The following is a 26,023-nucleotide window of genomic DNA, read 5'->3' as shown; positions in this document are numbered from 1 at the left end:
AAAAATCCATATATTAAATGTGGTTATTTGTATATATAAAGAACAGCATCTTCTAGCGATCACCAAGTAAACGATGAAGCAATCTTCACAATTCACAAATCTACCATTGGAAATCATTACCAATATTCTTTCAAGACTTCCTGTCCTTCTCATCACACGTCTCAAATGTGTTTGCAAGGTGTGGCTCGAGTTATTCGAGTCCCCCGAGTTCTCCAAGCTCCATCTTTCTAAATCATCTGCTGGCCTCCTTATCTATCAACATCTTGGGGAGTCATGCTTGCTCAAGATATTTGGATTCGAAGACGAACCCGAGGTCGAACGGCATGAGCTTAACTACAGTCCAGTCACAATATTTGATATCACGGAATTCAAGTGCCAAACGATATCAGGTTCCGTTGATGGTTTCCTTTGCTTGCGTGTCGTCGGGCATATGGACAGTCTTTACGTCTGCAATCCAATCAGACGCGAGTACATATCACTTCCAACGCTTGAGAGTTTTGTTCAGTTTCCTAGTATGGTCACATATGGGTTCGGGGTAAGCACGATAAGTTGCCAATACAAGGTGGTCAGGATATTTCACGAGTCCGAACTCGATCAGACAGGAGTGTGTGTAAGAATTCCCAGGTCCGATTGCCATGTTTACACGCTGGGAACAACTGGGACATGGAGAAGCATTGCACCAAGTCCCCCATTGTATTACAACTGCTATTCGATTGGAGCTTTTCTAAATGGAAATCTTCATTGGTTGGCTGGAGATTTAAAGGATTCCTATCTGATATCTTGCTTGGATCTTGATAAAGAAATGTTTAGGACCTTCTCTGCTCCTCCTCTGCCTGGATACAGGTCCAGGTGTTTGGGGAGCTTGGTGGTTTTAGGGGATTGCTTATCCGTAAGTGATAATACTACTGAGAATGATATCGTTATCTGGATAATGAAGGATTATGGTGTTGGGAAATCTTGGACTAAAGAATTTGTGATCAGCAAGCTACCAAATCTTGCTGGTGAGTGCTATGAGCTTGTAAACCCTATCAAAGTGTTCAAAAACGGGGACATATTGATAGTATGGGGTGATTTTTACATGTTCTATTACTCCAACAAGAATAAAACTACCTCGAAAATCGATATCATTGAAATGGCGTGCTGCGGGTCTGTTGAAGCAATACTTCACGTTCCTTCTTTGGTTTCACTCGCATGTTTTGGAAGGGAGAACGTCAACTCCTTTTGATTTACGCAGTTCAAAAACTTTATGTTTACTTTTCACTATATTCTAGGTCCTTTGTTTTGTTTTCATGTACTATCTCCTTCATTACTCCGAAGGATTTCGAACCATTGGAGTCATATATATTTATGTTTTACCCTATAATCTCATACATTCATTATGTTTGCTATTTATTCAAGATCAGACGAATCTCCAATTCAGCTAAAGATGAAAAATACCATGCGAATTTGTTCACGTGCTTCTGTGCCGATAAATCCAAGTTATGTTTAACCAACTGGTATTTAGGTTCATTCAGAGGTGCCAGTTATGAACCTTTTCAGCAACAGCACTTGTTCCCACTAAATAATCTCTCCTAAGTCCTATGATGGTGCTTTTTCCAACTTCCAAAACGTTAAACTAATTCATCATCTCTTTTTTTTTTTTATATCAACAAATAGTGCATGAACCCCAAAGGGGGGTGGCTTAGTGTTTTGGGCCAAGGTATTGATACGATACTACTTCTCTTCATGAAAAAGAAAGTCAAAGAGAAAGACATTAAATTAGACAAGGAGAAAGATATACTTCAATACATCTCTATGCGAAAGCATACAAGTTTTTGTCATGTCCAGAGCCGCAGTTCGTACAAAAAAATATACACTAATGTTGACATTAAAAAACATTATTTAATAATGACTACTGCACAGCTAGCTATTCATTTACCAAGCCAGATCAAAGAAACTGTGGAAGAATGGAAAAAAGAGCTACATTACACTTTGACATGAAAAGCCTATAGAAATTTACCCTCGATGGGTTACTTCGATGAACTTATTGGAACTCCACGTTAATGTCTCCCTCAATGCTCCTACCAGAAGAGCTTGGAAAACGAATTAGGAAATCAGAGAATGGCCTGGGAGAGAATGAGCTTGAAAATTCATGATCAAAGTTCCTTTTGCTCTACTTAAAATGGTCTTGCTGAATAAATGCCACGAATTCAGGATGCAATTCATCATTGTCTTTCTGCTTCCATATCTCACCATTTGCGTGGACAAGCCATGATATTTGAGGAGAAAGTGCTGTATAATAATCTGAAAAGTACCAGAAGTCAAAAATGTCAGAGACATTCGCTTGACCGAATCCAATGATGATTACAAAATTCAACATGCTAGCTTGAAAGTCAAAATATTTATGGTTTTATAGTCGCACTTATCCTGTTTAATATAAGAGGTGGTACCTATACCCGTAGATGGAAGTTTTTCCGGATCTCTAGTACTGTGCAAAACCATTGTGCCAGAAATAACAGTAATAAACCCACATAGAACTGAGACAATGCTGCTAGCGCTCTGACCTGACCAATCCTAAAGTAGCAGAAAACAGATAAGAAATTTTAACGCAAAGAACCAATACCAACACCCGAAAATGCAAAATTTCTATTACCTTGAACATTATAGCGCTGGCGAAAATCGTAAGCGATGTGAACATGGCATAATAAATTGGAGATACTACAGCAGTGTTGAAAGTGTCCAATGCCTGGGAAAGAAACAAGTCCAGTTAAGGGAGTGAGAATATCAAAATAGAAACATCACTCAAGAAAATTCTGATGAATGGTACAGGGCACCAAACCTCAAAGATAATTTGGAATTTGAAGAACATGAGTACAATGATGGGTGCATTGTATTATGGTCCCAGGTTTGGATCACGTTATGGGATGATCAATGTGTTTTGGATAGGGTTTTGAGGCTCATTTTGAGAGAACTCGTGATCTTACTTTCACTGTTTGATTTTAGAATTCTTAATATTCTTATACCTTGCAACAATAGTCATTTAAATACAAGGAAGACAATTAATTTTCCTAGCAAGAAATTAGCCGTAATTCCCTTATCCATGGCTAGAATGCATGCAACATTCAAAAGAGACCGTAATTCCTATATCTATGGCTAGAATGCATGCAATATTTAAAAAGAAAGCAAATAAAATCTTTCTAATTAATTCCTTATTTCTGAATCTTCCACCACTTCATCATTGATTTCAGCAGCTTGTCCTTAATTCTCGCCCATTACACGCTGATGCAAAAGTTTTCAATAAATTTACTTTACATTGTCAAAAAAGTGGCATAAACTAGTCAGTAAAGCAGTAATAAATTAACAAAAGGAAAGGAACGCAACCTTGTTCAAGTAGTTCAATTGAGTGATTATACAAGTAGCTGCAACCATGGCAAATACCCAGGATTCGAAGCGGGCCACCTGGCTTGAGCCCTCCAACGTAAGCTTTATGGCAATACCAATTGCTTTAATGCTCATGACCTACAGTGAAGCCACAAATTTTAATTCATCCATGAAGCAACAAGAACAAATTGTCTATTGTGAAAAATACTTATTTCCTTCATACTCCTATTTACACCTAGTCCCCTAGGGAAAACAGGGTAACAAGCAAATAGGTCTCAACATTGTGTCACGCCACTTAAAACATGCAGTGAAAATGGTGAAGTTCACAAAACTCAAGCTAGCATCTCTGAAGGTAAACCAAACCTCAGTAACGACTGAGGCTCGCTGCAAGTATTCAAACTCCTGATGTGGTGGTGTTTAGTACAATTAAATGAAACCTTAGGAGGTCTCGATGAAATGTGCGCCAAGAAATACGCCACTGAGGCTCAATAGACATTCAACCTTGTACTAGCATAATCCCCTGATAAAGATTATTTAAAGGGGTTTAAATAGTTTGGTAATAGAATGATCATTCAATAACATGAATATAGAGTTACACTCGCGTGATGAAGCCTTTTTGACATAGTAAGGACATAAATCGCTCAGACTTAGTAGTATGGTCAAGTACTTACTGTTAAGGATCCAATTATTGAACAAACACCAATGTAAACCATGACGTTTGTCTGCCCACAGTGAGGTTCACAATGCAACACAAATACCAAAACCACAGCTACCGCTGAAGCTGTGTACAAAAGAAAAGCTGGGCACCCAAAAGAGTAAAAATTTAGAAATTTTTAGAAACACTCATTCTTTTCCGCTGTTGAAAAAAGAAATAAACTCTTTAATGTATCAAAAAACAGTGCTGACCTGGCTGTATAGCTAATTCCCAGATTTCTTCCACTGAGCTAATACTGTGTTCAGCAGGTGCATGAAGCACAATGATTGTAGAACCGACTACACATAAAATACATCCAAGTATTCCTAGCTTCCCCAATTTCTCTTTCAATAAGAAGTGAGCTAAAATAGCACTACAATTGAAAAACAGCGGATTAGCTCATTTAAAGCTTGTCATCAGTTATATTGGATAGTGATCATCAACTGTGTAGTACTGCAGTTGATGGAGATCACCAGGTGCTTATTTCTGGGAAGGGAGAAATTGGATAAGAAATGACAACTTTACTCATAATTACCTGACAATTATACTTAATGCTCCAAGTGGTGTGACAAGGACTGCAGGCGCATACATATAAGCCACAAAATTGGCAAATTCCCCAATGATCACTGAAAATTTAAAAGACACTCAAGTTCGAAAACATGGTCAGACTTTCACTTTAAAAGCAAGACTTACTAGTGGCCATGCCAATCCACCAAAGTGGTTCCAGCAAATAATTATACCCTCCTGAACCTTCATTTAGAAAATCGAGCATTGTTAGTAAGAACACCGAAATAATACTTCGGTTTATCAACCAGACAAGACTGACCAGCATCAAGGTTTAGTAAAAAATGATTTTAAATTATTTCCAAAATTTCTGCCAAAATAACAGATTGCGAACAATCCACAATCATAAACACATGACTGCAAGTAATTAGTCCATGTTCCACTTTGTTTTCTTTTTCATGTCTTCAGAGAAGGCATCATCTGACCTCGCACTCAAAATTTCTCGACTATTTTGCGCACAATATTCAAATAATCTAGAAAGGGGATAAATGCACCAACTTCCACCATATGCCCTTCTGACATACCACAGCTTTAATCTCGTTTATTACCACATTTATTCAACCAACGGACAAAAGAAAAGTGCTAATCTTTCCTTTTTTATCATTAACTGTAAGGTCTGGATAATGAAGTTTTGATAGAACTAGCAACATGCTGACCAAATTCAATAAATAAAAAACTTCAGAATTGCAGGCACTCCAGAATCTAATACATAGAAAAAAAAATGATCATAAGCCCAAGAACTAAACAGTAACATGTCTCGCGTTTAAGCTTAAAATTCGAACTTTGTAAAACCAACACAACAAAAAACTTCAATTACGACAGAAAGGTTTAAACAAACTAAAACATAACCACAAAAAAAAAAGCAAACATTTACCAGCACGAGAGCCAGAGGCACCGGCCCGCTGTAAACCCTTCTTTTTAATAATGAAGCTGGATCCAATAAACGCACTCGACCCTACAGCCAAGCTGAACCCAATCAAATTAGCCGTATACATGACCGACCGAAATCGATATTTTGCAACAATGACTCTTTCACCACTACAATCTGGGATTCAATTCTCATATGTACCCCAACTATCGCAACATCCCCTTCCCCACATAAAAAGAAAACGAAAATTTAAGAGAAAGAAGAGATATCGCAGCCCCAGGATTTCGTGATCGGGAACGGGTTTCGGATTCGTGTGTACGATGAATTCAAATCATTGTATTTCTGCTTGAATTTGGAGCTTATGGATTTGGAATCGGATGGGTTAGATTATCCTGCAAATTATATTCCTCTTCGTTCTAGCTGCATTTTTGCAATCCACTGTGCAATTAACCATTTAACAACTTTTATTCGAATTTCTATTAAAAAATTATGTGTATATAATATATATATATATATATATATATATATTATTATTATTATTTTATTAAATTTGAGTCACTTAAATCTATTTTAATAATTATATATATTAATAAAATATTAAAATTTTAATTTAAGTTACATGTAGTTCAGTAGATATAGTTAATTCTCATTGATGTCATTTTTTTTATTTTTCAATTTATTTTGTAATTTATATATCTAAATTTTAGTTTAGTCTCTCAGTATTTTTTATAATTATATTTTGATCATCGTTTTTATTAAATCAAATGAAAATATTATACACGTACACGGCATGTAACACGTGCATCGATGCACTAGTATATATAATAAAATATAGAATCTCGTAGAAACGTGTTTCTGCAGGTGCTTAACTTCGAAGAAACGTGTGTACTACGGAATTAATGATTGATTTATTGTGCTGGAAATTTGGCATGCATATATTAATGTGCTGTCGATGAATAATTCCTTCGATTCATTTGACTCATCGGTCTAACAGGTCGACGAAAATAGTAAGTCGAAAGTGATATGAGATAGCATTAATAAAATACACATTCGGATAAACAATAAAGTGGATTATTGTATGAAATAAATTTAAAATAATTTTTTTTTATCTATTTTTAAAATAATTTAATCTTTTTAATCTATAATTTCGTACTTTTGTTTGCATAGCTAAAATATTTTGATTAGATATGTTATACACTTAATTAAAAATAATAATTTCATCAAAAGATCGAACCCAAATAGAAAAATAAATTATTACAATAAAATCACAAATTTAAAAATATTCATGGGAAATAAAAAAATTCAATCGATTCAAAGAAATTTTCACTAGTTTAGAATGTATAGTTTAGAAAATTTGAAATTTTCTTCTTTTGAAAGTATTCATCCCAACAATAGAAAATATAAAAATAAATAAATATTTAGCTTTGCATATAAAAATATACTAAAATTGAGTAAATTATTTGAATATTATTCATTTGTTTCATACAATGAAATAATTTTAAAAAGTATATATGTCCATATATAATATGAGAATTCAAAATAGTATGCGTCAGAAACAATATTTGAAGTGCAAATATGAAATAACACTAGATTTTTTTAAATTGGTAGAAAAATTATTTTAAATTGTCACACAATAATTCAACATGTTCTCTATCCAAAGTGATACGAAATTAATTACGTAGAATAATTTACAAGATTAAATGAATAGTTGATATTATGATGCATAATTTATATTCAAGTTGTACACTTTATTTAAAAAAAAATCAATTATACTTTAAAGTTTTTATGTACCAAATTAAAATTTTCTAATTAGTATAATAATTACCAAAATTAAAATAAAAAGCGGTCCAAATATATGTATTATATGCAATTTGTGGAGTTTGATCTTAGAGTAAGTCTTTTGTGAGACGGTCTCACGAATCTTTATCTGTGAGACGGGTCAACTTTATCGATATTCACAATAAAAAGTAATACTCTTAGCATAAAAAATAATATTTTTTAATTGATAATCCAAATAATAGATCACACAAATTTTTGCCACGATGATCTTGATGCTCATAAAAAATATCCCCTAGTTTATTGATGATTAATTTCACATATAAACTATAATCATTATTATTATATAACATCAACACACACACGCACACATATATTTATATACACATAATAAATCCTTTAATTAATGTATCCAGCTAATTATGATGTATAATATATCGTATAAGTTTTTAAACTATATTATTCGCCAAATCTCATGAAATATTTGTAATATTTAAATTAATCATTGCTTTCTATAATAATTTTATAATATAGTTAATCTAGATATATTTTATAAGATTCATAGAATATATATACCTGTATCTGGATACAAGGATCAGGAAATAAAAGATTTAAATTTAATTATCCAAATTCATCAAATTATATTTTAGGATAATTTTCAATGAGTAGGTCTCTTGTGAGACGGTCTCACGAATCTTTATATGTGAGACAGATCAAACACACCGATATTCACAATAAAAAGTAATACTCTCAGCATAAAAAATAATATTTTTTCATGGATGACACAAATAAAGGATATATTTCACAAAATACGACCCGTAAAACCATCTCACACGAGTTTTTTCTATTTTGAAATCTACCACACTCTGGAATTCTTTAGTTTTTGTTTATAGTAGTTTTTTGTTTGTAACAATAAATTTCAAATCTTTGTTTTTGATTGAGTAATTTGAAACTTATCCAAATCAAATCTTCCAATTCATCAACTTATTAAGCAAATATATAGGGCTAAAATAGTTCCCGATTTATTGCTACTTATCCATTATTAATTCCTCGTACTATATTAGGAATTGATCTACAATTTTATTATATATGGAAAAAAATGAACCAAATAAATAAAAAAACCAATTCGAGAAAATTGGTGTTTGTCATGTATATCTTCTCCGTTTCCATTTTGGTCTTTAGAAATATTTTGTCAAATTTCAATCTTATCTCTTATCATTAATTTTTTAACAGTTCTAGTATTTTTTTTTATGTCAAATCATATCAAGACTTTGATAAATAACGACTAAAATTGTAAAAAAATCAAAAAAAAGGAAGATAAAATGATAAACACCAACTAAATCAAGACCGTATCATCTTTTCATGGCAATCATATCTTCACCTTTTCGAAAGAAATGGATGGTGTCGCTTAATATTTTAAGCTAAGCAAGTACAATGACTTAGAGTTAATCTAAGTCACATCGAGAAATATTTTTTCCGATTATAATATTATTAGATCATGTAAATTTTCATATTTGTATGTAAATTAATATATATGGTAATGATTTAAAAATTAATATTTAATCAAAACATAAAGAATAAAATATTTTAGATTTACATAAGATATTATATTTAATCAAGACAAAGAAAAATATTTTTAGACGTGACAAAAAATAATATAGTACAATGCCATGCATCCATTTCTTACCAAGAATACAAACCGTTGCTGGTATTTCGACATGCATTTCAGAACCTTGTAAGTACCAAAATCCCCTTCCGCTGCACCCGCAACAAAGCTGCATGTAAATATATTCGTACATAGATACACAAAAGTATATACACATATATATATAAAGAAAAAGGAGAGAGTGACAGAGGGATTTTGCAATGGAAGTTGAAAGCGTACATCCCTCAACACCACCGGCGCCGGTGAGCAAATTCATTCTTGTGGCATCGATAGCCGCGGGTGTGCAGTTTGGATGGGCTCTGCAACTCTCCCTTTTGACCCCTTACGTTCAGTTACTAGGCATACCCCACATTTGGTCCGCTTTTATTTGGCTATGTGGTCCAGTTTCGGGATTGCTAGTTCAGCCCATAGTTGGATATTACAGTGATAGATGCACCTCCAGCTTTGGCCGACGCCGCCCCTTCATCGTCTCCGGAGCAGCGCTTGTTGTTGTTGCCATTGTTCTTATTGGATTCGCCGCTGATTTTGGCTATATCGCCGGAGATTCTCTGGCCAAACCTTCTAAGCCGAGGGCTGTTGCTATTTTTGTCGTCGGTTTTTGGGTTCTTGATGTTGCCAATAACATGTTACAGGTATATGCAAAATTTATAATGTTTTTTTTTCTCTTTAGGTTTATTACACAAAATATATTAACATGGATTTTTGGTGATGTTTCAGGGTCCTTGCAGAGCATTCTTGGCAGATTTGTCATGCGGAAATACAAGAAAAATGGCGGCTGCGAACGCTTTGTACTCGTTCTTCATGGCTGTGGGGAACGTGCTCGGGTACGCCGCCGGATCATACCCGCAACTCTACAAGGTCTTCCCCTTCACCAGAACCACCGCCTGTGACGTTTACTGCGCGAATCTCAAGAGCTGTTTCTTCATCTCCATATTCCTTTTGTTGACTTTGACCATAACAGCACTGACCTTCGTATCGGAGACCGCCATTTCTGCCAAACCAGAAGACTACAAAAAGGGAGGCATCCAAGTTTTCGTGGAGCTATTCGGAGAACTGAAGAACTTGCCAAAATCCATGTGGATTCTAATGCTCGCCACAGCCCTGAACTGGATCGCGTGGTTCCCGTTCTTGTTATTCGATACAGATTGGATGGGGAAGGAAGTGTATGGCGGAAACATCGGGAAGGGGAGACTGTACGATCTTGGGGTCAGCGCTGGCGCATTGGGTCTAATGTTGAACTCTGTGGTCTTGGGGTTCGCTTCTTTGGGGGTGCAATTCTTTGCTCGTGGGTTCGGAAAAATCAAGAAACTGTGGGGTGGTGTCAGCTTTTTGTTGGCTGTTTGCTTGGCATTGACAGTTTTGGTCACTAAGTTGGCGGACGCCAATCGCCAACACGCCGCCGACGGCTCCCTTCTTCCGCCGACTGCAGGTGTCAAGGCCGGAGCTTTGGCCCTCTTTGCTGTTCTCGGAATTCCTCTATCAGTACGTTGCATGAGTTGCATCGAACTCTGTTTCTTAATTAATTTACAATAAATAAAGATGGACACTTTAAAACAAATCTATTCGATTGTGTAGGTAACTTTCAGCATCCCATTTGCTTTAGCGTCCATATTTTCCAGTACCTCTGGTTCCGGACAAGGTATAAATTTGGAACAGATTTAGGCTGAGAAATTTTACACACACACACACATAATCAAGGTAATTATATATTGATACTATGTACATATAATATGCGCAGGTCTGTCTTTGGGAGTCCTAAATCTGGCAATAGTTGTCCCACAGGTGAACTTTTTTAATCCATAAAATACTATTAGCTTATTATTCCAAGGGTATCCAATGAACATTGATCATACATAAAAAATTATGCATGGAAAACCCGGTATAAAGCTTCTCTTGTTTTCTTTTGGGCGGGAAACAGATGTTTGTATCGATGATAAGTGGACCGTGGGACGCCTTGTTCGGAGGAGGTAATCTGCCGGCGTTTGTGGGCGGCGCAATCATGGCGGCTGTGGATGGAGTTGTAGTGCTTGCTATGCTTCCATCTCCGGATTCAAATGATCGATCCGACAACTGATGTTCATCTAATTGCAGGCACGAGGGCAGCCTTGATTGTGTTCTTTTCTCCTTTGTTTTGGTGTTTGCCAACAATAATTTCTTCACAGCATTTATATCCAATTATATTGTTAAGACAAAGCTCATTTTTTTCGCTCTAATTTCGATATTGGCTATGTTCTTAGTTAAATTAGAAAATTTATAACATTCATTCTTCATCAGTTTGAATTTGAGATGAGAAATCGAATGGTTGTGAATCACACACATCAGTTTCCTCTATTCTGCGCCAAATGAAAGCATAAAAATTTTTTGTTATCGTTTACTTGAAATAATTTAATTTTAGCTTCCAACTGATCATCTAACTTAATTTTCTAAACAAATCGATTTTCAAATGACAATAATACCAGCATCTCACAAATTTATTTATTTTTTAAAAAAAAAGCAAATTATCCACGAACACAATAACTTTACAAATTATAACGAAATAATTAAAAATATTTTCTATACTAATTGCTCATTACTTAATTTTAACAATAATCGTTCTTAAAAAACTAAAAAGTAATAAAAGATCGGGCGCACGAACCAATCAATCGTATCGGTAATTTGGAATGAAAAAATGAGTAACGTTTCCTAGCACGAGATAAAAAATAAGATATCAAAATAGCATTGTTATAACATATAGTAGAATCGAATATTAAAGAGATTCATTTATAATAGTAAAAAGATGAGCGTCTAATTCCAATACAATAGGGGTGTGTTTGGTTGAGGAGATTAAATAAGGATAGATTAATAGTCCAATATATATCGTTAAAATTTTAAGATGTTTTAATAATCATTTTGACCCGGTTTAAGATCCAGTTTTATTAATCAAATAGTTATCCATAAAATTGGATCTTAAACCGGGTCAAAATGATTATTAAAATATCTTAAAATTTTAACGATAAATATTGGACTATTAATCTATCCTTATTAGGAGTATTTCAGTGCAAGTCAGCTGAACATCGTGATTGAGTTATGGTTAGGTGGGTTAGGTGCAAGAACAATTTAGAATAAAAACATATTCAAGTAAAGTACAAAGGAAGAAAAATTTAGTATAACATGATTTTGTAACTGTTTATTTTTTCTTGAAATTTACATGTAATTTGATTTCAACTCTAATTTTTTCATGATGCATGCAAAAGATTTTGTGTTGCATTAGCTAATTGGAACAAAAAATTATGAAAAGGAGTCGCTTCCTCTCGTATATATAATTGGTTCCAAAAGTCACATTTGTACTTAAAGTTACGAATGATAGGATAAACATGTGATATATAATATAAAGATAAGTTAAGGATAAATAAGATGTATGATATTATATTTAATGTTTGGTATGATTTTAATAAGAGTGATTAAATTTATATATTAGATTGTAATGACAAAATTAACCTTATCATAATAAATTTTATAATTTCAAAGTTGTTGCTTGAGTTCATATTTTTTATCTGTTCATGTGCCGATAGTACTTGCATAATTTATTTATTTTTACCTAATTTTATATATTATATAATATGATAATTGAGCCCTTGATTTTTTGAGTCAAGTAAAATATCAATTTTTAAGGTTAATCGAGTGATACTAATAATTTTATTGAGATTTATAAAAATTATTTATATAATTATCTCGAATTCATTTACATAATTATCATATTATATAATATATAAAATTAAATAAAATATTTATTTGATTTTAATTTCTACCTACTAGCATAGATTTATAAAAAAATCATTTATAAATTGAGGGTAATTAAGTCATTTGTAGTGTATTTTTATCATTAAATTAAAATTATCACGTCTTCTATTAGGGATACTTTATCCTTCTAAAAAATTATTTATCAAAGGTCCATGATATTATCATGAGCCAAACAATGCATCTCTTATCCCATGTACCAAACAATGCCATAATGAATAATATTTAATAATTAAAACAATGAATATCATTTATTGATTGATTGAATTTTAAAATTTGCTCGACAACCTTTTTTAAATCAATATATTATTGAAATTATTTATTTTGAGTTATAATTTTTTATGAAACTGTTTTTTTTTTTATTTTTGTACTACATATTGGATGGAACTCTTGTAGACTTCTTAATTATGTTTGGAGTAGGTATTTAGTAAGGGCAAAAATTTACGTTGAGATGGTCTCACGGGTCGTATTTGTAAGACGGATATATTATTTGGGTCATCCATGAAAAAATATTACTTTTTATTCTAGAAGTATTACTTTTTATTGTGAATATCGGTAAGATTGACCGTCTCACAGGTTATATTCGTGAGACGATCTCACATGAGACTCACTCTTTAGTAAGATAGTTTCACGAATATTGGTTGATCCGGTCCATATAGTAATGTTTTGCTATGTATAGTAATATTTTCATAGATCGGATCAGTAAAAAATTTATCTCATAAAATTGTCATGTACTACGAAAATTTTTTGATTTATGAAATATAGTACTCAATAACTGGTACACAACTATCCAATATCATGAATATGATCCGAATACATTAAATAAATAATAAAAAAGAATTCTTGAATAATTATTAATCTGTATTTGATTTGTCACGACGAGCTAAATTATGGAGTTTCCATTCTCTCCACATGAATGGCTTACCATAATTCTCTCCTTCATTTACTCGCTACAATTTCTATCAACTGCCCAACTTCACACACATATAAACAGAAGAAGAAGAAGAACTCGTGTCGTTTTCCTTTTTTTTTTGCTCGTGATGGAGTTGGAGTATCCCTTCATTCATTTGTTGTGCGTACAAAACATGAACTAAAAATCATGGTTTTGTTAGACGTTTTCGGTGTCCATCCTGAACCTGAGCTTGAACCTTACCCGTATCCTCTTGACTCAAGCCCCGTGAAGAAGTTAACCCTGGCAGCTTCCACAGCCGCAGCTGTGCAATATGCCAATACACACAATTTTTAGGAATAAGCCATGGATGGGTCTTACTCATTTAGTTATGTGGTCCTATGACCAGCTTGATCGTCCAACCAATTGTCGGGTAATACAGTGACAGGTAGCATGGAGCAATCGTTGTATATGTCTTGGGATTTTGGTTACTGGACATTTCGAACAATACTATGATACTATCCAGGGTCCATGTAGAGCCCTTCTGGATGATGTCTCTGGAGATAACGATGCCATGGTGACTTTTGGAAATGCCCTCTTCGCGTTTTTCATGGCGGTGGGAAATATCATCGGATATGCTGCAGGGGCTTACAAGGATCTTTATCGAGTCTTGCCTTTCACGAAAACTGAAGCTTGCAACCTCTATTGTGCTGACCTCAAGACTTGTTTCCTGTTCTCCATTATCTTCATAGCATTAATAGTTACATCAGTGGTTGTTTTTGTAAAGGAGGAAAGAATTGATCCACAGCATTTACAATATATCCAAGACAGTTCGTGTGGTGAAGAGAATCCACCATCGCTCTTAATTCAGATAGTATTAGCAGCTAGAAGTCAATCAAGGTCACAGCCCTGAATTGGATAGGGTGCTTTCCGTTTCTATTATACGATACCGTTTGGATGGGGAAGGAAGTTTATGGAGGACGTGTAGTGGGGACTTCATAACAGATTGATCTGTATGATCTAGGGGTGTTTGCAGGGTCCTTGGGGTTACTGCTAAATGTGGTGGCACTAGGGGTTGCGTCTCTTTTCATGGATCAGTTTTTGCATTTCTTTGGTAACGTAAGGCTATTTGGGGAGTTGGAAACTTCATTCTCGCTATTTGCATTGGGTTGCTATTTTGATTACTAACATGGCAGTACATGCTAGAGAAGTTGCACTCAATACTCAAGGGATTTCACTTGTTCCTCCTCCTTTTGAAGTGAAAGTCTCTTGTGTTGCTCTTTTTGCTGCTTTGGGAATGCCACTAGCGGTTAGTTTAGTACCCAGCTTTGTGACTTCCGTATTGTTCTTGATTTAATTGCTGTTGAATAGATATACAAACTACTACCGGTAGTAATGGTACGATGCGAATTTGTAAATCAAACCTTTCATATTTCGAGCATCATTTCCATCTTGTGCCCTTCAGTTCCCCACACAAGATGAGAAATATTACAATTGCTCCTCAACAATAACTCACGTTCAAATTTAAAAAGTATCATCAGACCTTGATACTCGATGTAGCTCACTCTGTTCTAAGAACAAATATAAAGTTCCAGATTATTGAAGTGGTATCTAAACATTTCTGCAGGCACTTACAGTATCCCTTTTGCCTTAGCTTCCACATATTCGAAAGACTGTGTTACTGGTCAAGGTATATAAATAGAATCGTATATTTCTATTGATACATATCACAATCTACACTGACTCGATTTCGGATTATTGATTTTTCAAAAGGGCTTGCGTTAGGATTACTGAATCTCGCAATCGTAACTCCACAAGTAAGTTCCCATATCTCTTTTGCAGAGTACCATTCTTTAGTCCATGATTACCACAAGTTTTAGTCGAAACAGATGGGAGTAGCTCTGGTAAGTGGACCATTGGATTCATTATTCGGAGGTAGCAACTTGCCTGCCTTTATGTTAGGAGGAACTGCAGCAGTAATGGGAGCGATTTTCGCCATGAAAAAGCTACCAGTTGATTGAAAAATTAAAAAAAAAAACCATCACAATTCTTGAGCTATTATTGTCCTTGTGGCCAGCATATGATTTTCTTAGCAAAACATGATATTGAGCCAAACCCGATGAATGTTTCTTCTACCATTTTACGCACCGGTTTTAAGGAGAATTGTACAAAGGTTTTTTCCATCCTACGTTATTCATTATTTTCTTCGTTTTCTGTCTCATTTTTTTGGCTAATTGTTTCCCCTTTATTTTTGCAGGGATTGAGAGAAGTTAAAAAAATACTGTATTCTTAAAATAGTTTTATACTTAGAATAGTTCAATTATCTGCTGCCCACTTGTCCAAATTAAACAACAGAACAAGGCCGCCATTATTTCTGAATTCAATTTTACGACAATAAATGCATCACAAAGATAACGAAGTGAAAGACTGAATACTGCAGTCGCAGGAAAAATAATAATAATTTCAAATGTAAAAATTGTGAAAAACCCCCTCTCTCAAATAGATCAAGTTATGTCCTCGATCAAAAATAATCTGTATACCCTTTAAAAACTGTCTGCTTGTCACTTTTACATAATGAAGATGCAATGAGTCGCAGTTAACATGATATAACTGAAATTCAGAAGAAGGCGTGAACAAAAATATATAGAACAGAGTAAAAAATCAATCCTCTTTATTACTTGCTGCTCTCGCCCGATGTCTGAGCTCGGCTCGTTTCCATCTAACCATCAAATGGCACATCGAAAACAATGTGTTCACCTGCAACCATAATTAAGACAAAATATCAAGCGAACGATGGGAGTAAAAAGAATATGAAGTAGATTTGACTGATTGGTTACCAAGATTAGGACTGCCATCACCAAGAGCGGCCCAGACCAAACTACAGTGAGAAAAAGTCCATGCGAGTCAAAATAATTTTGCCCTGCAAAACTTTTCCAATTTCCAGCTAAGATACGATTAAGCCTCTCAGCGAGATAAACTCCTCCAACTGCAACAATGTAACTGCAATAAATAAATTGCTTCCGAACAGGCAAATAAGAATTTGACGTCCCAATACACATGCAACACTATCTTTATTGAGCATCATCTTCAGCCTGCGGCTTATATTTTCATTATTCTGATCACGAACAAGTTGTGGTGTGGGGATTGATACAGATGCAATACTATATTTATTAAACATCTTCTTCAGACTACAGTTCATATCCAGGGCATGGAGATTGGCCACAATCCTTAAACCTCTATAGTTTCTGCAACTGCTGCATAAGAGACTAATATCTACACATGGTTCTACCAATTTTAACTATTGATGCTAGTTCCTTTGATGTCAACGGAGTAAGATTACACCCGTTTTGGAATATTAAATCTTATGGTACAAAATTACAAAGGGCAAGGATTCAACGTGCAAGAATATTATGTTTTAAGAGAAAAGGATTCAATATGCAAGAATGTTATGATCAAGGAAAATACAGCCAGCTTACGTGCAAGAAGAAACAAACACATCTGAAAGTTGACATTCTTCCTTGATGCGAAAATTAGTAGCAGTAAGAACACATGGAAGGAAATAAGACATATCAACCAAGGTTCCTGGAGACAAGAAAGGATAGACAGATATCAGACAGATGCAGGATGAGCATGTAAGGGTTATAATAACAATTCATGAAGTTTTAGTGACAATTAGAGGTATTCTTCGAATCCTTTCCCAAATCAAATCCAGTACTCCAAATCAAACCCATCAATCCAAAACAACCTAAAAGTTATTTTGGGTATTTGATCAAATTAAAGAGCCTACTTTAAAAAAGACAAATATCTTATAAGCCTTCGACGAGGGATCAATCGCATTACCATACTTCCACCAGCTGCAGCAAGTAAAATGTGGTCGCCACAGAATTGTGAACCAGCAGCTTTAGTATCACAACCTAAAATAACCTAACACTAACAGAATGTTCACCGAGACGAAGTACAATCCAAATCGCAAAACCTCAATGAACAGATCTAAGATCATTAATGCAAATCAATTCCACTATGTGCGCAGTTGGATAGAGAAGCTATTTCGTTAAAAAAGACCTTTCTTTCTTTAAAAAAGCCGATGTTTGAAGTGGCAACAGGCATGACACTCAACTTGGCCAGAAACTAGTAGCTTTAATCAAACAACGTTGTTATCTGTGCAATACCTTCCAATCAATGGCATGAAAGAAGCCCAAAAAATCCTCATACGCGGGCTTGAGCCCAGAGCGGAGCTCTGCCGTGAGCTTTTCCACTAGATCTGCCATTTGATCCATGTGCGAGTTTACTGCGGATTGTAGCTCCTCCATTGTTCTTCGCTTCTCGCAATTTCATAGTCAATTGAACACCTCCTCTTCTACTATTTATGAGATTCGTTGCTTATCTGGCACGTTTCAGAAACTCTTCCACTTCAAACGGTGACGTTTGGGCATGGATATTTTGGCAGTCAACTCTTCATTTTACTTAGGATTTTTTTCCCTTTTTTATTTTATTTATAATTATAGCAATTTACTCTAAAAAAAATCCAAAGCGTAACATATTTATGTTACTTGAAATTGTCCAGAAAATTAATATCAAAAAAGAAAAAATTTCCAGCAAATTCAATATAATTGTAGAGTGGGTCTCATGTGAAACCGTATCACGGATCTTAATCTGTGAGACGGGTCAACCCTATCGATATTTACAATAAAAAATAATATTCTTAGCATAAAAAGTAATACTTTTTCATGGATGAACCAAATAAGAGATTTGTTTTACAAATACGACTCGCGAGATTGTCTCACACAAGTTTTTGCCATAATTATTGTGGGGACCCGGACGCTAATCAAGTTCTTAATCATCATTGGGACTAATTAATCAATTAGTAAAACAGGGTCTAAAATTATTTTTTTTAAAATGCAAAGCGGAAACGTAATGTAATTAAATTCAAATTACATATTAAACATACATATAATTATTGTATGATCTACAATAATCCAACTAGGTTCAATTACATATCAGTACTGAATCCTAAGTTGCTTCTGAAGTCCGGATCTCCACGCTATCTAGTCCAGCCTTGTTCTCTTCCTGACCCTTATCCTGTCCCACCTGTTGTCAAGTACACATACAGACAAGACAACAGCCGGATAAACCGGTGAGAATAACTTCCAGTATAAATCAATGAACATGCAATCATATAACAAATATAAAGCATGTAATCAGGTAACAATCCTATGTAACAAATCTGAAACATAATCAATAGCACGCTGTCAACAATACTCGTAGCTACATAATTCAGACTAGACTCAATCCTAGTCTAGGGATCCCGGTTCCAGACGTCGGCATGTATATATCGACTAACAGTAATAGAAAAGACTCCAGTTCTATCCACGTCGATATAGTATCGATTAACAGTAATAGAAAAGACTCCAGTTCTATCCACACCGATACAGTATCGATTAACAGTAATAGACGAAGCCCTGATTCTATCCACATTGTTATATTATCGATTACCCGTAATAGAGCAAGCCCTGATTCTATCCACATTGATATGATATCGATTACCAGTAATAGAACAAAGTCCAATTCTATCCACATCGATATAACATCGATTAACAGTAATAGAATGAACGATGAATCTATCCACATCGATATACTATCAATTAACAGTAATAGAAGAAGCTATACGTCTATCCACATCGATATAATATCAACCAACAGTAATAGAAGAAGCTATCAATCTATCCACATCGATAATCCAACATCTAGTGACAGTCTTTGGCACATCCGCCAATACACCATCTTATGACATCGTGCAATGTGCCCGTAGTGATCCCACCACTAACGGCACTTCTGTCATAAGATTACTCTTCTAATACTGTAATCTATAACTCAAGAAAACAAGTATATCAATCAATCAATGCAAATATCAATGCAATAAAGTAAAGTATGTGATTTAAGGAAACCCAAGTCTAAACCGACTCAAGTCCATCTCCCAATACCACATTGACTTATACCTTTATCTTCTCGCTCAGAAGAAGAAGAAGAAGTCCCGACTCTATCTCGGTCCATTCCCAATCTGATAATCACAATACCGAACAGATATAATATCAACAAACAACTCAATTCAATACATGTTCTGATCACTACTCAATTCAACACATAATCTGATCAATGTCAAGTCAAGACACTATCTAATCCATATCGACAATATCCCGATATAATCACAATCAATACTGAGTCTGATCAACATCAATTCATTGATGTTTCGACGGTATGACAATACAATTTCAGTAACCCCGTCAATTCCAACATCACAGATATAATACCAGAGCTCATTATCAATATCGATACTAGTCATAATCTCAATAACAATACATATCTGATATGAATTCTCAGTCACATCGACTCCGAAAATCATAACAATTACATAAACGGTCCGTTTCTCAATCTGACTTCACTTATACGATGTATACTATGTCAAGAACATCATATATGAATCCTATTCAATTCTGACAATATCATAATTTCAAAGCATATCAAAACGTAGCAAAACTTACGTCCAGTTGTAGCCTACGTTGATAGGAACTCGGTACTGTACTCAGATTCAAAATCAGAAGGACGGATTTCGCGCAAAAGGCGTAAGGATTTTCAATATATATACAGAAGCTTTTCTCGATTTCTTCCGGATAACTTTATCAACGTTTGTATATATATATTATACACATCTCACGCCTGTATACAAACGTGGCTTCTTTACATTTTGCATGACTCGCGCTCGGGCGGTCAAAATATACCACTCGAGCGCGGAGCCTTCTGTCCGGAACCACGCTGGTTATCCAATGGCGCTCGGGCGGTAATTCTTTACCGCTCGGGCGCCATACATTCTGCCCAAACATTTCCTTGCTATCCACTGGCGCTCGAGCGGTCATAAACTACCGCTCGGGCGCCACTCTTTCTGCCCAAGATTTCCGAATTTCACATGTAGTCTCCTTTTCGTGTCCCGATTAATCCTCTCATAATCATATCACATTATATATCAATAATTATATATTACTAGGATTAAATTTCCGGGCATTACAATTATATTATGATCCATAGATTCTCAGGGTTTTTTTTTTTAAATATATATTTTAAAAACTTATTTATAAAAATATAACAGTTTCTAAAACATTACGAAAATATAGCAATCCGGAGTTTGAATCTCCGGATTCACTGTCCCGGTCAGAATCCGGGACAGACTGACACGGATTCTAAGAATCCGATTTTAAATTTTTTTTTTTAAAAGAACTCGGCGACGGTTTGATTAAAAACCGTCGCTATTTGCGACAGTTTATTAAAAACCTTCGTTAATTCCTAAACAATAATAAAATAACTTTATTTCCCAAACAATATTTCAAATCGTCGCTATTTGTGACAGTTTATCAAAAAACCGTCGTTAATTCTCAAAATTTTAAAAAAAAATTAAGAAATGTTTTTTTCCTAAACAATAATAAAATAACTTTATTTCCCAAACAATATTTCATACTATTGAATCAAAAACTTTATTATTGTTTTGGGATTTAGAGTTGCGATAATTTTTTTTAACCGTCACAAAATAGCGACGGTTTAACAAAAAACCGTCGTTACTTCCCAAAATTTTAAAAAAAAATTAAGAAATGTTCTTTCCTAAAAAATAATAAAATAACGTTATTTTCCAAACGATATTTCATACTATTGAATCAAAGAATTTATTATTGTTTGGGAATTTTAATTGTTTTGGGATTTAAAAGTTGGATAACTTTTTTTAACATTGTTGGAATTAAACAAATTAAGATTTTCATTTTCCTCTTAAAATATGAAAACAATTATTTATAGCTAAAAAAGAATCTACAATTTTTTTAACATTTTTTAAACATTTCATTGTTGAGTTACAGTAAATTTAAACAATTACATTATTTATACGAATGACATTAATTGAAATATATTTATTTATAGTAATTAAATTAGATAATAATAGTATTAATTGTGTACTAATTTTGACATCCACGTTTAAACAAATTTTTAATTCAACATAGAATATAAATTTATTATGATATTAATTATTTAAATAATCGTTTATATTGAGATTAATATTTGGAGTATTAGTATAATCAAAATATATGTAGTTATTCATATTACAAACATTATCAGAAATAATATACAAAAACAATTCAATATAGAAAGAAAAAACAGATATTCGAATTAGACTCGTCGTAATTCTCCCAAATTCTGATACTCAACACAATTCTCAAAAATCAAATTCGAATTACTGAGGACTCGGCGCGATTCCCTCAAATTCTGTTATGCGACAGAAAACTATCAAATCAAATTAAGAATTCCGTGAAGCACACGATCGACGCAATTTATAAGGGAAAGAGAATCACTGAATTTTTATAACAAAAAAAAAAGACACAGACCGAAGAAAAAAAATACTGCTAGAGAGGAATTCCAAAACCGAAAAGTTGAGCAGAAGGATGGGATGAATTCGCCAAGAAAATTCATGCCGTAGCGACGGTTTTTGGTTAACAACCGTTGCTAATAGCGACGGTTGTTGAACCGTCGCGTATAGCGACGGTATTGGTTAAACCGTAAAAAGTAATAATACTCTATCATAAAAAGTAATAATATTTTATAGATGATCTAAATAAGATATTCGACCCACGAAATGGATTCGTTAGAGTTTTTATGATTTTGAGTGATACTATTTTTTTTCATTCTTATTTGGCTGTTATATGTTTGTCGATGAACCAGATGGATGATAAATTTAGCCGTTTTGCCAGCTGTACTCGTTCGCTTCCAAACGGTCGCTATTTTCAAAATCTCATTCCAATTCCCACTTCCCCTCTTATCCCTTTTCAATTCAAGAATCAAGAAACCGAGAAACAAAACCCCATTTCTCCGGTCACAGATCCACGCACACTCGGCGCACTCTTTCGATTGCTTTCGGTATCCTCAACAATGGGAGACACCCAAGAACATCTCGAATCAAAAGAGAGGGAAATCCCGGTGTTCACAGTCTTGAAAAACAACTGCATCCTCAAGAACATCTATCTTTTGGATAATCCGCCTTCACTTTCTCCTTATTCATCTTTAACTGCGAAGAATGGCGATCAAGATTCAGAAATAGAGGAGACGTTGACGGTGGGGCGGCACCCAGATTGCAGTATAAAGTTGGAGCATCCGAGTATCAGCAGATTTCACCTCCGCATTACCTTGAAACCTTCTTCTCGTTCCCTCTTCGTCACTGATTTGTCCTCTGGTGAATTCTTCTTTGAAACCCTTTTAAATGTGCGTGTGTGTACATTATCGTGAATTGTTGATGGATTTTCTTCATATGGTCTGATGTTGTTATCTTAAACTGATTATGATCGAAATGCCGAAATGCATCAGTTAATTCAGTTTAGGTCCATTTTTGGTAATGATCTGATCGTGCCCTGAGTGCACAATTATTTAATCTTTCTTTGGAATTTATCATTCTTTAATGTATAGCTCGACGGAAGTAGTTGCCATCCATGATGTTCCGTCGCTTCTTGATGTGACTATCTAAGAAGTTTTTATGTGACAATGTGGGTTGAATTCATTTGGTTTTCCTAGCTAATGATTTTGAGGGGCACATTTTTCCAGTACACGGAACTTGGGTTTCAGGGGAGAGAATTGAGGCAGGAGTCTTGATGAAAATGAATGAAGGTGATACATTGCAACTTGGAGGATCGAGTAGGTTATACAAGCTGAATTGGATTCCATTAAGCCGTGCTTATGATATAGACAACCCATTTGTGCCTCAATCAGCTATCGCAGATACCGTCAATGCAGACACAGAAGGGGAGACATTTCAGGTCAATTTTTAAAATTCACTTGAAAAGGCATTCTTACGAATGTTGTTCAATCGAATTTCTTACGATACTTTTTTTTGTATTATATAAATTTCATTTTTCCAGGATATGACTTGCATGAATGATCAAGCTCAGATATTGAGCGATAGTATGAAAGGCCTACAACTACTACATTCTGATGAAAATCCAGCATTTTCCACAGAAAAATTGAGTCCATCAGGGGGTCTCATGCCTGAAAACTCGTGTAATTCATTTTTCAACGACAAGAAGATGGAAACCAAGCAAATATACATTCAAGAGAATAAAATCTTGAGCATACAGCCATGTGAGTTTGACAAAGAACACGATACCTCGGGAGTACTTTGTTCCTCACTGGTGTCTCAAACACAATCTGAAATAAAAATTACGAAAACCCCTGGAATGAAGTCAGAGAAAAGATTGGGTTTGAGCATTTGGTCAAGAAGGGGTAAACCGGAAAGTGTTCAGATTGAAACTGGAAGACATACAGAAAAGAGTAGTGCAGGGACTAGCAATAGTTCACATGCTAAATCATTGGTTGATGAAAATCGTCGTACTGAATCAATTTTAAAAGACACTTTCGCTAGTCCTGACCATGAAGAAGAAAAAATATTTACTCCAGACAAGGAAAATCATTCTCCCCTTTCTCTTGTAGTTGGATCCTGGATGAGCAAAGCTGAGAAGAATCGTGAATCGATCTTGAAGACTCCAACGCCTATTAATAGTTCACATGTTAAATCATTAGTCCATGAAAATTACCACGCTGAATCAGTTTCGAAAGATGATTTTACTGGTATTGATCACGAAGAGGGGGAAATATTCACTCCAGACAAGGAAAATCATTCTCCCTTTTGTCTTTTAGTTGGATCCTGGATGAGCAATGGTGAGAGGAATTGTGGATCAATCCTGAAGACTCCTATGTCCAGTTTGGATCAGAAGAAAGACATTTTCACTCCGGACAAAGAGAATATGTCTCCCAATGCTCGTTGTCTTAGGCCTACAAAGAAAATGGAAATATTAGAAGTAGTTAAACACCCGACTTCTTCACATAGATCATCGCCCTTGAGCAAATCTGTTAATTGCAACTTGTATAAAGAGGTGTACAATCTTTCTACTTCAGATATAGAAAGTCAGCCCGATAAAGTTCTTCCGGCACAGAAATTAGAAAGTTCTGCATTCAAAAGTCATGCCAACTTAAAGAAAAAACTGTCTATCTTAAAGTCCAGAGGAGATAGCAATTCTTTTGAAGCTCTGTCCCTGAAGTCCAGTTGTAATGGTAGTGGCAACTCGAAACCTTCAACTCATGAAGCCACTATGAGAGGTGGCAGATGCACCACCCATCTCAAGTCTGAAGAGGCTTTTCTTCCGCCTGTATGTGTAATGGGCTTGTTTTCTTGTTTGATCTAGTATTAGATTTTTGAGACAATTTAAGAATGCAGCAACTTCATCTTTTTCAGGACAACTTTTGTTGCATTTAAAGTATAATAGATTAAAAAGTTCAATCTTGCATTTCATATATTCCACGCATTTTGCAGAAAAAGTCTACAACGGAGGAAAGGGAAAGGTGGACTATCATTGTAGATACTGCTAGTTTGCTAAACAAAAACTCCAGGAAGGAGCTGCAACTTCTGCGAGGTCTGAAAGGGACTTGTTTGATCATTCCCGGAATCGGTAAATGCCAGTCATTGAACTATTCAACTCTCAATACATTTTAGTATAAAAAATTATGGACTGGCATCTTTACTTTGATTACTGATTATGATCTCAGTCCTAAGAGAACTGGATTGCATGTTAAGATGTGGTGGTTTCTTTAGAAGAACGGGCAAGGTTTCTGCAGCATTGCAATGGATTGAAGATTGTATGGAGAACACCAAATGGTGGATACACGTGCAGAGCTCAGCAGAGGAAGGCATGTTGATTCCTCCAACCCCACCACATGCTTCGTCTCCTCATTGGTACAATGAGTTTACAAATACAGCTTCCGTTGGCTCAATTTCCTTCTCCCCATATGGTTTACATGAAATTGTCACCCCTACTACTGAAGATCATATCCTTGAGTCTGCTCTTTTCTTTAAACGAATCAAGAATAATGAAAAGTTCGTGCTTCTCAGTGATGATGTTACTCTGAAGATAAAGGCCATGGCTGAAGTACGGGAATCTCTGCATATATATTACATTTTCTGTCCGGAGTATTTATAATGTTTCACTTTAATGTTTGTTTGTTGCAGGGTCTTATTTGTGAGACTGCAGAGGAATTCCGTAGAAGCTTGGTGAATCCATTCTCTGAAAGGTTTTTGTACACCCAGAGTTCGCCCAGAGGACCTACTTGGTCCATTGTGGATGATTCCATACTTAAGGAGATATATTATCCCAGCCCATCAAAGAAATTGTCAAAATCTGGTGGAGAATGTGTGAAAGGCCTGAAGCTCATACTACTGCATAATTCCAATTTCAGCAAAAGTGTCACAGAACTCTAAATGAAGACTCCCCTTCCGTTTGTCTCGAAATGTAAATTTCAATTTCTTATTACAATGAAAACGGCTTTGTCTATCAAAAACTTTACTGAGCTATACCCTTT

The 26,023-nt window shown here is 34.9% G+C and overlaps 5 protein-coding genes and 1 pseudogene across 7 annotated transcripts; 4 read left to right on the top strand and 2 right to left on the bottom strand.

The window, feature by feature from the left end:
- Window positions 1–69: 69 nt before the first annotated feature.
- LOC140831644 (F-box protein At3g07870-like) lies at window positions 70–1,372 on the top strand. The gene has a single exon (XM_073195388.1). The coding sequence runs from the start codon at window positions 74–76 to the stop codon at window positions 1,223–1,225; it is 1,152 nt and encodes a 383-aa protein (XP_073051489.1). The 5' UTR covers window positions 70–73; the 3' UTR covers window positions 1,226–1,372.
- A 405-nt stretch (window positions 1,373–1,777) lies between these two features.
- On the bottom strand, window positions 1,778–5,955 carry LOC140832540 (probable magnesium transporter NIPA6). 3 transcript variants are annotated; one of them, XM_073196622.1, is made up of 9 exons: window positions 5,493–5,954; window positions 4,748–4,804; window positions 4,590–4,680; window positions 4,267–4,427; window positions 4,032–4,159; window positions 3,361–3,498; window positions 2,633–2,725; window positions 2,430–2,553; window positions 1,778–2,283 (listed from the first exon to the last, which is right to left on the bottom strand). In XM_073196622.1, the coding sequence occupies exons 1-9, from the start codon at window positions 5,611–5,613 to the stop codon at window positions 2,153–2,155; spliced, it is 1,044 nt and encodes a 347-aa protein (XP_073052723.1). In that variant the 5' UTR covers window positions 5,614–5,954; the 3' UTR covers window positions 1,778–2,152. The 3 variants fall into 3 exon arrangements, with proteins under 3 accessions (XP_073052723.1, XP_073052725.1, XP_073052726.1); XM_073196624.1 differs by having other exon boundaries at window positions 2,436–2,553; window positions 5,493–5,953; XM_073196625.1 differs by lacking the exons at window positions 1,778–2,283; window positions 2,430–2,553; window positions 2,633–2,725 and adding an exon at window positions 3,108–3,258 and having other exon boundaries at window positions 5,493–5,955.
- A 3,009-nt stretch (window positions 5,956–8,964) lies between these two features.
- On the top strand, window positions 8,965–11,145 carry LOC140831643 (sucrose transport protein-like). Its single transcript, XM_073195387.1, has 5 exons — window positions 8,965–9,560; window positions 9,646–10,410; window positions 10,504–10,567; window positions 10,667–10,710; window positions 10,847–11,145. Exons 1-5 carry the CDS (start codon window positions 9,129–9,131, stop codon window positions 11,000–11,002), a joined length of 1,461 nt encoding a protein of 486 aa, XP_073051488.1. The 5' UTR covers window positions 8,965–9,128; the 3' UTR covers window positions 11,003–11,145.
- A 2,600-nt stretch (window positions 11,146–13,745) lies between these two features.
- Window positions 13,746–16,352, top strand: LOC140831894 (sucrose transport protein-like; annotated as a pseudogene).
- On the bottom strand, window positions 16,112–18,005 carry LOC140832539 (uncharacterized). The gene is made up of 4 exons (XM_073196621.1): window positions 17,764–18,005; window positions 17,071–17,176; window positions 16,432–16,580; window positions 16,112–16,351 (listed from the first exon to the last, which is right to left on the bottom strand). Exons 1-4 carry the CDS (start codon window positions 17,902–17,904, stop codon window positions 16,256–16,258), a joined length of 492 nt encoding a protein of 163 aa, XP_073052722.1. The 5' UTR covers window positions 17,905–18,005; the 3' UTR covers window positions 16,112–16,255.
- A 4,366-nt stretch (window positions 18,006–22,371) lies between these two features.
- LOC140832536 (FHA domain-containing protein PS1) lies at window positions 22,372–25,924 on the top strand. The gene is made up of 6 exons (XM_073196617.1): window positions 22,372–22,853; window positions 23,219–23,430; window positions 23,533–24,816; window positions 24,981–25,116; window positions 25,214–25,593; window positions 25,674–25,924. The coding sequence occupies exons 1-6, from the start codon at window positions 22,553–22,555 to the stop codon at window positions 25,920–25,922; spliced, it is 2,562 nt and encodes an 853-aa protein (XP_073052718.1). The 5' UTR covers window positions 22,372–22,552; the 3' UTR covers window positions 25,923–25,924.
- Window positions 25,925–26,023: the final 99 nt, after the last annotated feature.

This window comes from Primulina eburnea, chromosome 5, assembly GCF_022965805.1.
Source record: "Primulina eburnea isolate SZY01 chromosome 5, ASM2296580v1, whole genome shotgun sequence".
NCBI classification, from domain to species: domain Eukaryota; kingdom Viridiplantae; phylum Streptophyta; class Magnoliopsida; order Lamiales; family Gesneriaceae; genus Primulina; species Primulina eburnea.
The sequence above is the reverse complement of the archived record's forward strand: the minus strand, read 5'-3'. Positions and strand labels throughout refer to the sequence as shown.

Bases quoted from the DNA above. Each gene is read 5' to 3' on its own strand.
- LOC140831644 (XM_073195388.1), top strand. From the start codon at position 74: ATGAAGCAATCTTCACAATTCACAAATCTACCATTGGAAATCATTACC.
- LOC140832540 (XM_073196622.1), bottom strand. From the start codon at position 5,613: ATGTATACGGCTAATTTGATTGGGTTCAGCTTGGCTGTAGGGTCGAGT. The intron at 4,160-4,266 runs GTCAGCACTGTT...TTGGGTGCCCAG, and splicing joins GGAATTAGCTATACAGCCAG to CTTTTCTTTTGTACACAGCT. The intron at 2,726-3,360 runs GTTGCGTTCCTT...TTTCTTTCCCAG, and splicing joins AATTGAACTACTTGAACAAG to GCATTGGACACTTTCAACAC.
- LOC140832536 (XM_073196617.1), top strand. From the start codon at position 22,553: ATGGGAGACACCCAAGAACATCTCGAATCAAAAGAGAGGGAAATCCCG. The intron at 22,854-23,218 runs GTGAATTCTTCT...ACATTTTTCCAG, and splicing joins CGTCACTGATTTGTCCTCTG to TACACGGAACTTGGGTTTCA. The intron at 24,817-24,980 runs GTATGTGTAATG...CGCATTTTGCAG, and splicing joins AAGAGGCTTTTCTTCCGCCT to AAAAAGTCTACAACGGAGGA.
- LOC140832539 (XM_073196621.1), bottom strand. From the start codon at position 17,904: ATGGAGGAGCTACAATCCGCAGTAAACTCGCACATGGATCAAATGGCA. The intron at 16,581-17,070 runs GTAAGCTGGCTG...ACATTGTTGCAG, and splicing joins GTGTTTGTTTCTTCTTGCAC to TTGGAGGAGTTTATCTCGCT. The intron at 16,352-16,431 runs GTAACCAATCAG...TTATGGTTGCAG, and splicing joins TGATGGCAGTCCTAATCTTG to GTGAACACATTGTTTTCGAT.
- LOC140831643 (XM_073195387.1), top strand. From the start codon at position 9,129: ATGGAAGTTGAAAGCGTACATCCCTCAACACCACCGGCGCCGGTGAGC. The intron at 9,561-9,645 runs GTATATGCAAAA...GTGATGTTTCAG, and splicing joins TTGCCAATAACATGTTACAG to GGTCCTTGCAGAGCATTCTT. The intron at 10,411-10,503 runs GTACGTTGCATG...TCGATTGTGTAG, and splicing joins TTCTCGGAATTCCTCTATCA to GTAACTTTCAGCATCCCATT.